Below are 16,930 nucleotides of genomic sequence, written 5' to 3'. Positions count from 1 at the left end.
TTTTCACACGCCCCTGTTGTATACACGACACCCACAAGGTGATTGCGCGAGGGTAGTAACCTCTGCATTCCATGCTTTTATCTTTCTCTAGTATATTTGGAAGATTTATATTAGAAAAGTGTAAAGAAGGACTTCTTTTCACCGGCCGACACAGGTCGCCCCAGAAATGATTGATTGCACGTAGAAAATTTGTAGGTTTTCACCTTCAAAACCTATTTGCATTCTCTTGCTTTTACTTTGGCCTTCATCTTGTGCAAATGTCCCCACCAGTCAACAAGATTTATTTCAACAAAAGTTTAATTATAATATAATTTATATAAGAACATTCTACTGTAAGTGCCAGCTGGAAAAGGACGTGAAGTTTGGTATAAAGGAAAATGATTGATTGCACGTAGAAAATTTGTAGGTTTTCACCCTCAAAACCTACTTGTATTCTCTTGCTTTTACTTTGGCCTTCATCTTGCGCGGATGTCCCACCAGTTGACTCTTGACCTTTGCTGTTAAATGCTTTCTATTTTTACCTCTACCAAGGAGGTTGTTTTCACCTCTGTTTATCACCAGCCTAACTCAAAAAGTTAGGGATGAATTTTGATGAAAATGCCAGGACATATCAGAAAGGGGCTGACTTAAAAGTGATTAAAATTTGGCGGTGATCCGGATCCAGGATTTTTATTATACAGTAGATTCATTCACGTTTGACATATGAAAAAAGGAAAGCTTGGTCAGTAGACTTGAGTAAAATTTTGACTGTCTTCATTGTCATAGGTTTGAAATCTGATTTCTCTTTCTACCTGTTGATATTATTGAAAATGATATGGGTTATGTTTGTAGATTACTCTTGAAATGAATACTTTTTCGATGAGTGCTTGAGATGTTATAGTGAAGTAGTGTTTTTGGTTCCTGTCCCATACTTTGCTAGTGATCAGTTCTATTCTTTTGCAGGGTCAAGTATAATAGAGATTATACTCGAGAAGTGTGTTCTTAACACCAGTTTCTCTCTTCTTATTGTTTATTTTATGGCAAGGACCCAAACCTCTTCTGTCGCTGTTGTTGTTCACTCTTTTTAGCCTTCCAAGAGCAGCCCCAATGTAAGCTTGCAGCTTGTGGGGTGACTAGTGTGCTTTTAAATAACTCTCCCAATACAGTGTCTTACCATGCAACTGTTCCTTTCACTACTCTTTTTGTGCGATTGGTATTTTTGGGTTTCTATAAAGTGTATTATGTGACGAACCACTGTGCAAACAATTACCCCTTTACAGTGGGCGGTAGTTCTCTTCACACAATAAAATAGAAGTCATATGGGTAGACTTCCAAATTCACTAGTTTCTTATTACGAGTATATAAGATTGTTGATTATGATCAAATGTATCTTCTTAAAGCTGGTTGCAGACAATCGAAGCACCAATAGCAGGATAATTGGAGGACAGGAACAATAAACTATGTTATAAACAAAACTTTAATCTTACGTTAAACAAAATAATGAAAAAGCACTTCAAAACAACAATAATAAGCAATGCAAAGTGAATGGGTGAGTAAGGTAGACGAATCTCGTGGTGAGAACAATGTATTCTAACAAAACAATAAATTTGGGGTTACCTTATAACATGTAAGGTAAGAAAACAGGGATGATTTACAGCAGGAAGGCGAGTGTAAACAAAAGATAATGAGAAGAATGGAATGAAGATGGCGCTGAAATAAGGCGATGTATTTACAAAGAAAATGGAAAAATAAACTTTAGACAAATCAGATATGTTAGCATATGTACAACATATGGGGATATCACAGTCTCCCCTTGTTTTTGTTTTTTTCCATTTCCCGAGGATCAACCGAGGTTATCCTTGATAATGAGTCTGCCACAATGTTTTCTCATCCTGATATGGCGATTACTTGGATATTATGTGCAGATAGTATGTATGACCATCTTAAAAGTTTAGGGTTGAGAGTAGTGGACCTATGGAGATGCGACAGAGGAGAGTGGTCGCTGTAGACGTAGATCGTGTCTTGTCCATCAACATAAATCTCGTATCTCTGGATGGTAGCTACGATGGCGAATAGTTCTTTCTCCACAGTGGGCCAATTTAGTTGGGAACCCATAAATCGTCCACTGGAATAAGAGACTGGTAACAGATCAGCTAGTGGGGGCAGGTTTCCTGTTATGGCTGTTATTGGAGCAGGATGCTGTAATAAAATGCCCCCATATCCAAGATCACTAGCGTCTGTTTGGAGATAGAATGGTTTGGTGAGGTTAGGTGCCATTAATATAGGAGGAGATGACAAGTAAGTTTTTAGCTGGTTAAATATTTGATCATGTTGTTGGCTCCAAGAAAAATTTACTTTTGAAGAAGTTAAAGCAAATAGTGGTCCTGTGAATGGTGAGAAATTTGGACTGAACTTAGAGTAATATCCTACCATACCTAGAAATCTTTTTAATTCCTGTTTGGTAGTTGGAACAGGATAAGAAGTTATGGCGCTAATATTTGCATCATGGGGTAATACTTTACCACTGCCAACTCGATGACCAAGGTAAGATACCTGACCTTTGCAAAAATTACTTTTTGCTAAGTTGATTGTTAATTCATGTTGTTTCAACCTTGAGAAAACTTCTTTTATCTTTTGAATATGGTTTATCCATGTGTCAGAGGCAATAATGATGTCATCTAAATATACAAATACTTTTTCCAAGTCCTGTAAAATTAAAGACATTACTCTTTGGAAGGTGGCAGGTGCGTTGGCTAATCCGAATGGCATTACGTTATAACTAAATAAGCCAAATGGAGTGATAAATGAAGAAATTTCCTTTGCCGTTTCTGTTAATTTAATTTGGTAATAACCCTTCAACAAATCTATTTGGGTTAAGTAGGTCGAATTACTTACTTGGTCAATGATATCTTGTATTCTTGGTAGAGGATACGAATCTTTAATTGTTAAATTATTAATCTTCCTGTAATCGGTACAAAGACGAAATTTACCATTTTTCTTTCCTACTAGGAGACATGGGGAAGCCCATGGTGACGCACTGGGTTCTGCCAATCCTTCTCTTACTAAGTAGTTCACTTCTTCTTTCATGATACCCAATTTCTTCTGTGATGTTCGATAGAAAGCTTGTTTAATGGGTGCAGCACCTGGTTGTAGTTTGATGTCATGATCTAGCATGGTGCATCTGCCTGGTTTATCTGAAGTTATACTAGGAAATTCATGGAATAAAGCTACTAAAGATTTATATTTTGATGCAGATAAGGGTTTTAGATAGTCTGATAAGTTTTCCAAGATCTTTGAGTTTTGAGAATCCTGCCAAGATGCAGTTATTGGATCATCTGTAAATTGATCCATAGGACAATCTATGTATGGTATGGCACTAGTAATCATTACCGTTTTATTTTCAGCTGTTGAGGGAGACAAATAGGCCTTTAAGAGGTTTATGTGGACTAATTGAGTAGACTTACGCTTATCTGGAGTGGCGATTATATAGTTGGTTGGCGAGATACGTTGAGTGATGGTATAAGGTCCCTGGTATTTCTCTCGTAGGGGAGAGCCTGCAATCGGATGGTATAGCAGCACTGCATCTCCTACTTTGAAACTTCTGGTTTTAGCCTTTTTATCATAGTTAATCTTCATCTTCTCTTGAGCTGTTATCAAGTTAGTTTTGGCAATGGAGTGAAGATCTGAAAGTTTCTTGTTGAGTTCTGAAATATATTGGGAAAGAGGTACCTCATTATCTCCCAACTTCAGGATGCGTTCTTTGACTGAACTGAGGATAGTTCGTGGCCGTCGACCGAAGAGTAGTTCAAAAGGTGACATACCAGTAGACTGATTTCGAACTCCTCGTATGATGTATATGATCAGTTCCAAATCGCAATCCCACTCGTTACCTGAACTATGGATGTATTTCCGGAGAAGATTTTTAATGGTCTGGTGAGTGCGTTCTAATGCTCCATTGGTCTGTGGATGGTAAGCTGAGGATGAGACTTGGGTTATATGGTAATCTTTCATAGCTGTTTTAAAAGCATGACTCATGAAATTGGTTCCTTGATCACATTGTAGTTCAGTTGGAAATCCTACAACAGTAAATATGGACACTAGTGACTTTAGGATGTTCTTGGCTGAAATGTTTCTTAAAGGTACTGCAAATGGATAACGCGTAGTTGGGCATAAGGCCGTAAGCAAGTATTCATGTCCCCTTTTTGTCTTAGGCAAAGGGCCTACACAATCTACTATGATCTTACTGAAAGGTTCTTTAGGCACAAGTATAGGTTTTAAGGGTGCAACTGGTACTTTTACATTAGGACTACTTACTTTTTGACATGTTGTACATGTTTTTACGTACTCTTTAATGTCATTCTTCATGTTTGGCCAATAAAAGTCTTGACTGATGCGTTCATATGTTTTAGTGATACCAAGATGAGAGTCAGCAGAGTGAGACAATTCTAGGATCAGAGGTCTTATATCCTTAGGAACAACTACCTGGAATAGATCCTTCCAGGTTTCTAGATGACTGTTCTTGCTGGACCTGAATTTTCTCATTAGTACATCATTATTAATATAAAAATAAGAACACTTGTTGGTATCCTTTGGTTTCACTTGGTTGAAACACTGCTGTAGAGTGACATCTTTCCTTTGTTGATAGCTAAAGGAATCAGGTTGGATCTTATATGTACTCATCAACTCGTTGAAATCCATAGGTTCAGAGACTGGCAACGGGTTTGATGATGATTCAGTAGGGGTGTCCTTTTTTCTGCTTCGTGTCACTGCTAAGCATTCCTCCTGTACAACATCACCTGGAGACACTGCTATTAAGTTTGTTAAGACAACAGAGTTAGCTATGTCATTACCCAGGATTACATCTACTGTACATTCTTGCATGGTAACAGTTCTGGATTTACAGCTACTTCAGTAGTTCCAGAGAAATAAGGACAATGAAGGTTTACATTAATGAGAGGCAACATAGACTTACTGGTTAAGTCATTAACTGCAACATACCTGCGAGTTTCACCTTTAGGTCGTATTACTTTAGGAGAGACGATCGTTTGAGAGGATCCAGTGTCTCTGAGTATGGTTACAGGTTTACCATTTATTTTGCCTGAGCAAGTGAAGGGTGCAAACGCTTGGGACTCGTGTGATGCACAATGGAAGGTCTTTTTCTTCTCCACCTTAGGTTTTGGTTCCTGTTTGGGCAGATTCATTTGCTTAGGAGAGAATTGAGGGGGATTAGGTTTTCTCTTTAAGTATGAAGCTGCACAATGTGGATCAGGACATTCTGAAATATGATGTCCTTCTTGTTTGCAGTATGTACAAGTTTCCTTAGGTCTAATTTCTCTGTATGGGATTTTACCTACTTTATGAATAAGAGCATAGTCATCTGCCTTTAAAGCGGCTTTCTTAGGGTCAGATTCATTCTGCTCTCTTAGATACACATTAATGCTACCTGGTATTTTCCTTAAGAACTCCTCCATTACTATTAAATCTTTCAACTGCTCGAAAGTTTTGACATCTACTTTGTCTACCCACTTCTGAAACTGTTTAATCTTTCCATTCATAAATTCTAAAAAGGTCTGCTGAACTTGCTTCTGACTATTACGAAATATTTGCCTATAACCTTCCGCAGTAATAGAATAAGCATCAAGGATTGCCTGTTTAATTATGAAATAATCATGTTCCTCTAACATAGTGGCACATACAGATAATGCTTTACCTTTAAATGAGTTCCGGATGATCAAATACCATTTGTCCTGAGGCCAATTGAGATTCTTGGCTGTGTCTTCGAACACAGAAAAGTAGTTATCAGGTTCCCGTTCTTCAAATGTGGGCAGCAATTTCTGCACCTTGCCCACATCAAAGGGTTCGGGAATTAGCTTACCTTCTTCCTTTTCTTTCAGTCTTATAAATGCCAGATCCCGTTCTGTTACTGTGGCCGCTTCTCTCTCAATCTGCAGCCTAACACGGAGAGCGTTGTTTTTCTGTTCACTTGCTTTTTCTTGTTGCTCCAAAGCAGTTTCCACCTTGATACGTTCTAGGGAAGCAGCGGCAGCAGCCTTGCGCTCAGCAGCAGCGGCTTTCCTCTCTTCTAACTCAGCGGCGGCAGTTGCGGCTCGTTCAGCAGCAGCGGCTCTTTCTCGTTCTACCAGAGTTGCGGCAGTTGCGGCTCTTTCAGCAGCAGCGGCTTTCCTCTCTTCTACCTCAGCAGCGGCAGTTGCGGCTCGTTCAGCAGCAGCGGCTTTCCTTTCTTCTACCTCAGCGGCGGCAGTTGCGGCAGTTGCCGCTGCAGTTGCGGCTTGCATCTTCATCTTTTCCAACTCCAGCTGTAGACTTAGTTTATCCAAGTCACCATTTGGATTGGTAACTGTTAGAGCTCGAACGTCAGCCAATTCTTCTTCTGGAACAATATCTTCATCTACAAGGAAGTTCAAAATATGACTGAGAATTACACATTTTACGGCAGTTGCGGGAACCTGTACATCATAATGGCGAGCTAGATTCTTTAGGTCAGTTTTTGTGGCAACTGTGAGAGATTCCACATGATCCCGTGGTGATACAATAAATTGTTGCAAGTTGAAAGGCATTTTGAATGTCGCCCGTGGCGCAAGATAAGTACAAACTAAAATAAATATCCAAACTTTACAAGAATAAGTATAAGATCATACGATCGCAAAATAACAATCTTTCGATCACAGAAATACAAAATAGCGATCACAAAATTACAAGATCGAGAGATCACAAAATTACAAAATTATATGATTAGATCACCTTACACAAAAATAGCTTAAATACAAAATTAAGTCTCGCGAAACTTACGATAATACTATTAAAACTTTTATTCACAGTTAACGACTGAACAATTATTTTTTTTTATACTCGAGATCTTGAGCACGCGGCTAACTACTTCATAATTACTCAAACGACACGCTTAACATCACAAACTTTTACAACAATTTTACCGAATCGGTAAACAAGGCTTTAAAACGCAAAGGTATTTTTTACTTTAAACATACCTAATTAGCACGTTCTAGTTTACATTTCCTTTTAATTTATACCAGCTTAATACGATAACTTTACAATGTTACATTTTAATTTATATAAATGCTATATTATTCTCGTTATGATAAAGTATCTAGTTAATAGTCAACACCTAGTTTAAAGTAATTGATTATCAGAATAATGCGCAAACTGGACAAAATACGTAGTATGCGCTTAATAGATATAACAGGAGTAATTCAACACAAGTATTTAAATATTCATTTACCGACACGTAAATGTTATTTGTACACCAAAATAGTACTTTTAACACCAAACAATATATAAGTTAATTTCCTGACTAGAGATAACGATTAGAATTACGAAAATCTCCGAAATTGGAAATTGGCTAATTTCACTTAAGAAATTTATATAACAAAATAAATCACTTTATAATGAAATAGAGATGGAGGAAATTTCACATATTATAATGAAACTTAATTTAATAAATCACATATAATGAAATTTGACTTATTTCCTAAATATCACTTTTAAATGGCGATTTTAAGAAATGGCAAAATCTTAGGGCTTCAGATTTTTTTTTATGAGAAATCTCTGGGATACGAGATTTGAGTAGGCGAAACTTTAAAAGCTACCTACTGGGGGCATCTTCAATTAATAAGGGTGGTTTAGAAGCTGGACAATCAGCATACCTAAGTCTTAACTATACGTATTAAGCGTGACTTGTTCCTCTTACAACCAAATGACTACCCAGACATATATTATACATAAATGTCTCATGAGAGGGAGACGAGACATCTACCTTACCTTGGAATTATTACTGTCGTCCTTTATCCTTGGTACGCCACAACACAACACTCGATACTGTTCATAATCACTGGAACTGTTCTTTCACGATTCAATCACTTGATATAAATTTGATGAATCATATCGCACATCAGATCGCACATCAGATCGCACATCAGATCCCGGACAGGCCCCCAACTATTATGTGACGAACCACTGTGCAAACAATTACCCCTTTACAATGGGCGGTAGTTTGGGGGCCTGTCCGGGATCTGATGTGCGATCTGATGTGCGAATACTAACACATACTTTACAATATGTCCAACTCTGACATTCCTTAGTCATCTTCCTGGACTACTGAACTTTCAAAATGTCTCCATATGTTCCTGTTTTTATGTTCCCGAGCTCATTGTTGTAAATTCTTCCAGCGCCATTTCATGCTACTGTTCTACCTCCTGCTCCTGTTGCTGAAACCATTTTGGGTTCATTCTTTGTCTAGTTTTTATGTACTGTACTTGAAATGTTATCATTAATCCTCCCAGCAACATTTACTGCTACTGCTGTTGTTCTATCTCCTGCTCCTGTCGGTGAAACCCTTTTGGGTTCCTTCTTTGTCGTGTTTTTATTTACAGTACTTGAAATATTATCCGTTCCTTGAATTGGCCTCGCTGGTACAGTAGAACCCATAGATATAGTGTATGGCGAATAATGCACAAAACCAAATTCTATGATATAATCATTACTGACCAACACTCCTAATTAACATATTACAAATATCCAATTTTCAATTCTATGAGAGTGCAAAATACTAAGCTAGTGGTCTGGTTAAACTCATAATGATGAAGAACGGAAAGGTGCTTACTGCAAATTGCTACAGTAACCACAAGTCTTTAATTTTAAATATTTAACTTAGCCGGTGAATATATAATAGCTGACGTCTCCGGCGGCTCGACAGAAAAACACAAAAACTCGCGAGCGATCGCTATGAAGGTTGCGGGTGTGCCCACCAGCGCCAACTATCGGCCAGATACCGCATATACATGTAAACAGCTCCAGTTCTTCTCTGTCGGTCTGATCGACAAGTTGTTCCATTACTCGCTGTTAACCTGGAGTTTTTCAACAGTCTTGGTGAAGTACTTCTTTTTGGTTTGAGCTTTCGCAGTGCAGGTGTTTTATCTTCAACTTAAACTCTTTAACTCTTTTTTGGATAGATTTAATTGTTGATGACTTTGGATTGTTTTTTGGACTTTCTTTGACTTTTCAAAATGGCTGACCCTTCTCCAATTCCTAGATTTCGTAAATGTAATGCTAGGGATTGTAATAAGCGTCTTCCAAAGGCCTCTCTCGACCCACATACTGTGTGTTCTAATTGTCGGGGTAAAACCTGTCAATTAGGAGATCGGTGTGATGAGTGCGTGGGCCTTTCGGAATTCGATTGGCTTGAGTTTGACAAGTATTCTCGTAAGCTAGAGAGAGATAGGGTGAGGAGAAGTTCCTCTAGATCGTTAGAATTTTCCTCCTCCCATGCCCTTGAACCTAATCCTTCCCCAGTAGTAGTTGTGCCTGAACCCTCTACTAGCACTCAGGAACCATCAATGCGGGATATGTTACGTGCCATTCAAGCTTTGGGCGAGAGAGTTGAGTCGTTAACTACGGACCGTAATCAACTCATGGCGGACGTAAAAGAGTTAAAGTGTCAGAGTGCCACATTAGAAAATCGTGGGGAGAAAGTGATTAGTGCGCAAAGTGTTATCAGTGTTGCGACAGAGGGTTCGTCTGTTCGTGCCTGTCGTTCGCCTAGTCCGAGGCCTCTTGCAAGCTCCCAAGCCCCAGGGAGAAGTAATGTCGTAGGACTTATGGGTTCGAGAGGCTTTAACCAACGAACAGACGTTCCCTCTATGGTTTCAGGCGTGTCTCGTCAAGACCGCCCCTACCATAAGACGAGCGAGACGGTTTTCTCCTCGTCATCCGAAGGCTTTTCGCGTAAGAAACCGTGGAGCAAGGTTTCGAGACCCTTAAAGCGAAAGTCAGTCCCTTCAGGACAGGTCCAGCGTCCTGGTTGTAGCCATTGGGACAGCTCTGACCCTGTGCAGTCATCGGAAGACTGCTCGCCGCCTAAACAGAAGCATAACACAGGCTCCGAGAGTCTTAGTGTAGGCAATGTTTTGCAGTCACAGACGTTACCCTCGTCTCTTACCGCACCCATTCCCGTTGATCCTAAATGGGTTGTACTGCAAGACATGCAGAATAAGCTTGCCTCTCTTATGGAGGACTATTCTGCTGAGAAGGTTCACGATGATCCTCACCGCTTAGCTGATTGAGATCCTGGCCGTCAGCCGCCCAAACGAGCCTTTGCTCGTCCTGTTGACGTTGACGTTACAAAGTCACGTCAGTCACGTTTTGTAGAGCCTCACTCGATGCAGTCCCGTGTTGACTTTCAGCCGCTTGTGGACGTTCAGCCGCTGCCGCATGCTCTTGTTGACGTTCAGGACGTTCGCCAACCAGCGAAGTTGACTTGTTTTGACGTTGAGCGTCAAGCACCGCAGTCAAGAGTTGTTTTGACTGCTCAGTCTAGGCAGTCAAGGCAGTCTCGAGTTGACGTCGAGCGTCCTCCCGCTCCTGTTGTTGTTGCTAGTCAGTCTGTTAAGCAGTTACATGACGTAGCGTCCTGGACTGCTACTGATGCTCCGGTGCGTGTGGACTCTGCTTGTCAAGCATTGCCACCAAGGCAGGTCTCTCCCTTGCTTGAGTCTCATCAGTTGTCGGACGAAGCTCCTTCAGATGAGGACGTTGCTGATCCTCAGCCCGATGATAATCCTTCAGATGTAGATGAACCTAAGGCTGTTCCTCCTTCGATGGATTTTAAGAAGATCATGATGATTTTCAAGGATCTTTTTCCAGATCACTTTGTTGCTGTTGCTCCTCGTTCGCCTCCGTCTGAGTTTGCTCTAGGCTTAGCTGCTACCAAGCCAGCCTTTACTAAGCTAGTGCCTTCTCGCTCTTCTAAGAGGGCTTTACGTCTTCTAGGCGACTGGTTGGATACCAGGAGGAGTTTGGGGAAGACGGCCTTTGCCTTCCCTCCTTCTAAGCTTGCTTCTAGATCGAGCGTCTGGTATGACACGGGAGAAGTTCTCGGCTTGGGAGTCCCTGCCTCTGCCCAGGGTGACTTCTCAAGCCTCGTAGACTCTCCCCGTCGCCTGGCCATGAGACGCTCGAAGATTTGTTGGTCCTCCTCGGACCTTGACCATCTACTTAAAGGCGTATACAGGGCCTTTGAAGTGTTTAACTTTCTTGACTGGTCATTAGGAGCATTAAGTAGGAAGATCTCGTCTGCCGACCAAGATGTTTCCTTACTTATCATGTCCTGTATGGATAAAGCCATCCGCGATGGCTCCAATGAGCTCGCCTCCACCTTTACGTCGGGAGTCTTAAAGAAGAGAGAAACCCTTTGCTCCTTCCTTTCGGCAGGAGTTACTCCCTGTCAGAGATCGGAACTGCTCTATGCTCCCTTATCAGCGGCCTTGTTTCCACAACAGCTGGTTAAGGATATAGCTGCTTCGCTTGTGCAGAAGGACACCCATGACCTGATGGCGTCCTCTGCTCGCAAAGGGGCTCCTTCTTCATCCTTTGCTGTGAGACCCAGGATCGAGACTCCTGCGTCTAGATTTATCCCGCCCTTTCGTGGCAGAGCTCCCAGCAGGGGAGGCTCTCGTGCCGAGGGAAAGAGAGGTAAGAAGAGAGGAGCCAAGTCCTCCCGTGGCAGAGTCTGACTGCCCACAGCCTCAGACAGCGGTAGGTGCCAGATTGAAGAGCTTCTGGCAGGCCTGGGAGAAGAGGGGTGCAGACCAAGAGTCTGTTCTGTTGCTCAGAGAGGGGTACAAAATACCGTTTGTACGCAAACCTCCTCTAGTAACAACTCCCATAGACCTCTCTCCCAGGTACCGAGAGGAGTCAAAGAGACAAGCCCTAAATCAAGAAGTGTCTCTGTTGCTAGAGAAGGGAGCGGTGGTGAAAGTCTCGGACCTTCAATCACCGGGGTTTTACAACCGTCTCTTCCTAGTCCCAAAGCATACAGGAGGTTGGAGGCCGGTGCTAGACGTCAGTGCGCTCAACGTTTTTGTTACAAAAACAAAATTCACGATGGAGACCACGAAGTCCGTCTTAGCAGCGGTCAGAGAGGGAGACTGGATGGTCTCTCTCGACCTACGAGATGCGTACTTCCACATTCCTATACACCCGGATTCCCAACCGTTTCTGTGGTTTATTTACAGGAATGTGGTGTACCAGTTTCGAGCCCTGTGCTTTGGCCTCAGTCCTGCTCCTCTCGTGTTTACGAGGCTCATGAGGAATGTGGCAAAATTCCTCCATCTATCGGGAATCCGAGCCTCCCTGTACTTGGACGACTGGCTTCTCAGAGCATCGTCCAGTCATCGCTGTCTGCAGGATCTACATTGGACGTTGGGTCTGGCCAAGGAGTTGGGACTTTTGGTCAACTTAGAAAAGTCCCAACTGATCCCATCCCAGACTATTCTATATTTGGGGATGGAGATTCGCAGTCCAGTTTTTCGGGCTTTTCCGTCTGCCACCCGAATAGAACAAGCCCTGCTCAAAGTCCAACTAATGCTGAAAAGAGAACGTTGTTCAGTCAGGAGTTGGATGAGTCTCGTAGGGACTCTCTCATCCCTGGAGTAGTTTGTCTCGCTAGGGAGACTACACCTTCGGCCTCTCCAGTTCCATCTAGCCTCTCACTGGAACAAGGGCAAGACTTTAGAGACGTTATCAATCCCAGTCTCCGAACCAGTAAAGGCATGCCTGAAATGGTGGGACAGCAATATCAGTCTGAGAGAGGGACTATCCCTAGCAGTCAAGAACCCAAACCACGTGTTGTTCTCAGACGCGTCGGATTTGGGTTGGGGTGGGACCCTGGACGGTCGGGAATGCTCTGGTCTATGGACCTCAAGTCAGAAGAGCATGCACATCAACGGCAAGGAGCTATTAGCAGTCCACTTGGCCTTGATGAAATTCGAAAGCATTCTTCGAAACAAAGTGGTAGAGGTCAACTCAGACAACACCACAGCTTTGGCGTACATCTCCAAGCAAGGAGGCACACACTCCCACACGCTGTACGAGATCGCAAGGGACCTTCTCATATGGTCAAGAAATCGAGGCATCTCCCTGTTGACGAGATTCATCCAGGGGGACTTGAACGTCTTGGCAGACTGTCTCAGTCGGAGGGGTCAGGTGATACCCACGGAATGGACCCTCCACAAGGACGTGTGCAAGAGTCTTTGGGCGACTTGGGGTCAACCCACCATAGACCTCTTTGCCACCTCGTTGACCAAAAGGTTACCGATCTATTGCTCACCAGTCCCAGATCCAGAGGCGATCCACATAGACGCGTTTCTACTGGATTGGTCTCATCTGGACTTATATGCATTCCCACCATTCAAGATAGTCAACAAGGTACTGCAGAAGTTCGCCTCTCACGAAGGGACAAGGTTGACGTTGGTTGCTCCCCTCTGGCCCGCGAGAGAGTGGTTCACCGAGGTACTTCAATGGCTGGTAGACATTCCAAGAAGTCTTCCTCTAAGGGTAGATCTCTTACGTCAGCCCCACGTAAAGAATGTTCATCAAAGCCTCCCCGCGCTTCGTCTGACTGCCTTCAGACTATCGAAAGACTCTCAAGAGCTCGAGGCTTTTCGAAGGAGGCAGCCAGTGCGATTGCAAGAGCTAGGAGAGCTTCTACCATCAGAGTATACCAGTCGAAGTGGGAAGTCTTTCGAGACTGGTGCAAGTCAGCATCTGTGTCCTCTTCCAGTACCTCTGTAGCCCAAATCGCAGATTTTCTTTTACATCTGAGAAATGTTCGCTCCCTCTCAGCTCCCACTATTAAGGGCTACAAGAGCATGTTGGCTTCGGTCTTTCGACATAGAGGCTTAGATCTTTCCAACAATAAAGATCTCCAAGATCTCCTTAAGTCTTTCGAGACCTCTAAGGAACGTCGTATGGCAACTCCTGGATGGAACTTAGACGTGGTCCTAAGGTTCCTGATGTCAGACAGGTTTGAGCCATTACATTCAGCCTCCCTGAAGGATCTCACCCTCAAGACGCTTTTCCTAGTGTGCTTGGCTTCGGCTAAAAGGGTCAGTGAAATTCATGCCTTCAGTAAGAACATCGGCTTTTCTACAGAGAAAGCCACATGTTCACTTCAACTTGGTTTCCTGGCCAAAAATGAACTGCCTTCTCTTCCTTGGCCTAAGTCTTTTGATATACCTTGCCTGTCAGAGATCGTAGGCAACGAACTTGAAAGAGTGCTGTGTCCAGTTAGAGCTCTTAAGTTCTACTTAGCTCGTACTAAGTCCTTACGAGGTGGATCTGAGGCCTTATGGTGCTCAGTTAAGAAACCATCATTGCCTATGTCAAAGAATGCTTTGTCATATTTTATCAGATTTTTAATCCGAGAGGCTCATTCTCACTTGAATGAAAAAGACCGATGTTTGCTTAAGGTTAAGACGCACGAAGTAAGAGCTATAGCAACTTCCGTGGCCTTTAAGCAAAATAGATCTCTGCAAAGTATTATGGACGCGACCTTTTGGAGAAGCAAGTCGGTATTCGCGTCATTTTACTTAAAAGATGTCCAGACTCTTTACGAGGACTGCTACACACTGGGTCCATTCGTTGCAGCGAGTGCAGTAGTGGGTGAGGGTTCTACCACTACATTCCCTTAATTCCAATATCCTTTTAATCTGTCTCTTGAAATGTTTTTAATCTTGTTTTTGGGTTGTACGGAAGGCTAAGAAGCCTTTCGCATCCTGGTTGATTTGGCGGGTGGTCAAATGTCATTTCTTGAGAGCGCCCAGATTAGGGGTTTGATGAGGTCGTGTTGTATGGGTTGCAGCCCTTGATACTTCAGCTCCTGGGAGTCTTTCAGCATCCTAAGAGGATCGCTGGGCTTCGTGAGGAAGACAGACTAACAAGGCAGAGTAATCGTCTAAGTCAACTTCCTTACCAGGTACCTATATATATATTTGGGTTTTGTTATGATATAACTGTCAAAAACTCTAAGCATATACGCTGTAAACTTTATTAATTCTGGTCTCTACCCACCACCATGGGTGTGAATCAGCTATTATATATTCACCGGCTAAGTTAAATATTTAAAAATGATATTTTAATTATAAAATAAATTTTTGAATATACTTACCCGGTGAATATATAAATTAAAGGCCCCCCCTTCCTCCCCGATAGAGACCCAGCGGGATGAGAAGAACTGGAGCTGTTTACATGTATACTGTATGCGGTATCTGGCCGATAGTTGGCGCTGGTGGGCACACCCGCAACCTTCATAGCGATCGCTCGCGAGTTTTTGTGTTTTTCTGTCAAGCCGCCGGAGACGTCGGCTATTATATATTCACCGGGTAAGTATATTCAAAAATTTGTTTTATAATTAAAATATCATTTTAATGAAATTATGTTCTTGTTTCCAGGTAATGATATTTCCAGAAGGTACTTGTACGAATCGATCCTGCCTGATTACTTTCAAACCTGGTGCGTTTTATCCCGGTGTACCCGTCCAGCCCGTCATTATTCGGTATAATAATAACACCGACTCCTTTACTTGGACTTGGGATGGGCCTGGAGCGTAAGTGAAAGGAAGTTCATTTTTATTTTAGTATTTAGTAGATCTTGTGAATTAATTCATTTCTTAATTTTCAGATGTTGTATACAATGTGCAGTATAATTATTATTATTATTATTATTATTATTATTATTATTATTATTATTACTGTACTAGGTAAGCTGCAACCCTAGTTGGAAAAGCAGGATGCTATAAGCTCAAGAGCTCTAACAGGGGAAAATATTCCAGTGAGGAAAGGAAGCAAGGAAATTAATACGTTACAAGAGCAGTAGTGAATAATTAGAATATAAGCTCAAGGGCTCCAACAGGGAAAAATAGCCCAGTGAGGAAAGGAAGTAAGGAAATTAATAAGCTACAAGAGAAGTAATAAGCAATCAAAATAAAATTTTTAAGAACTGTAACAATATTAACATAGGTCTTTCATATATAGGCTATAAAAAAAGGGAAGAGTAATAAGATCGAACAATGTGCCTGAGAGTACAATACCCGCAATCAAGATAAAAAATTCAAAAGACAAGAGGAAGAGGAATAAGATAGAATAGTGTGACTGAGTATACCCTCAAGCAAGAGAAGAATAATTTAATCTAATTTTTCTGTTTTTTTTTTTCTTTTATTTGGCATCATTCCTTACCTAATTCTGATTAGTTACCTAAATTATTTGTTTATGATAGAAACTTAAGCCTTTTACCCCCAGGCTATTTGGAACTTTCCAACCCTTAACCCCCGGGGTTATTTTTTTTCAAACACATTTCGCAGTATATTTTTTTAAAATTGCTCTAACAGCCTTAATTTTTGTCATAGAGAGGTCAGGTTGGGCTCTTTCTCTTGGAAAATGCCTGAAGTTTCTCAAAAAAAATTATAAAAAATATGCGAAAAAAAAAATGTAAATAGCAGTTTTTTGCAAGGACGTACCGGTACGTCCATGGGGGTAAAGGGATGAGTTTTGTGTAATGTACCAGTACGTCCTTTGGGGTAAAAGGATACTTGATTTTCTTATGTAATTTCACATGTAATCTATTTAAGCCAAGTAACTCGAGCCTATTTCACACTACCTGTACTACACCAGTGAAAACAGGATCCAAAAACTGGGACCCATAATTTCATTGATGTTGCATTGCAATGGTATTTGGAAATGGATGTTTTATTATACAAATTAAATTAGTTCGTTATGATGCAAAGTGTGGAGGACAGAACTAGTAGTTACTTTTCCTTTATTTTAAAAAGAGAAATGTATAACTTAACAATAAATTGGGTAATGTGTGATTCTATGTCAAAGGTAGGTGTATCGTGTATTGTGTTAGCCGTTAGGCAGTGATGAAGGAAGTTATTTTCAAGTATCTGACTTCTTCGTCAAATTATCATTGCTTTTTATCTACAGTATGTTTTAAATTTTTATCAACTTAGCCATGTTTGTTTCTCTGCTTTAATGTTTATATTTGTAGTTGCTGTTTCAAATAGAAAATAACTTCAAGTATTTATTGCAAAGTCTATTTTGAGATAAGAAATGTAGTCCTTTTATCAAATGTTATTTTAATA

The 16,930-nt window shown here is 41.4% G+C and overlaps 2 protein-coding genes across 4 annotated transcripts in view; one reads left to right on the top strand and one right to left on the bottom strand.

Moving 5' to 3' along the window:
- The window catches only part of LPCAT (lysophosphatidylcholine acyltransferase), a 107,299-nt gene that overhangs the window by 77,338 nt on the left and 13,031 nt on the right, over window positions 1-16,930 (top strand). For all 3 annotated transcript variants that reach the window (XM_068355014.1, XM_068355022.1, XM_068355027.1), the window contains one exon: window positions 15,243-15,397. In XM_068355014.1, the coding sequence (XP_068211115.1) occupies window positions 15,243-15,397 (155 nt within the window). The remainder of the gene's footprint in view (window positions 1-15,242; window positions 15,398-16,930) is intronic.
- LOC137624348 (uncharacterized abhydrolase domain-containing protein DDB_G0269086-like) lies at window positions 4,860-7,548 on the bottom strand. The gene is made up of 2 exons (XM_068355038.1): window positions 5,690-7,548; window positions 4,860-5,162 (listed from the first exon to the last, which is right to left on the bottom strand). The coding sequence occupies exons 1-2, from the start codon at window positions 6,555-6,557 to the stop codon at window positions 5,149-5,151; spliced, it is 882 nt and encodes a 293-aa protein (XP_068211139.1). The 5' UTR covers window positions 6,558-7,548; the 3' UTR covers window positions 4,860-5,148.

This window comes from Palaemon carinicauda, chromosome 2, assembly GCF_036898095.1.
Source record: "Palaemon carinicauda isolate YSFRI2023 chromosome 2, ASM3689809v2, whole genome shotgun sequence".
Classification (NCBI taxonomy): domain Eukaryota; kingdom Metazoa; phylum Arthropoda; class Malacostraca; order Decapoda; family Palaemonidae; genus Palaemon; species Palaemon carinicauda.
The sequence above is the reverse complement of the archived record's forward strand: the minus strand, read 5'-3'. Positions and strand labels throughout refer to the sequence as shown.

What these genes read in the sequence shown, in the direction of transcription:
- LOC137624348 (XM_068355038.1), bottom strand. Translation starts at nt 6,557, where the DNA reads ATGCCTTTCAACTTGCAACAATTTATTGTATCACCACGGGATCATGTG.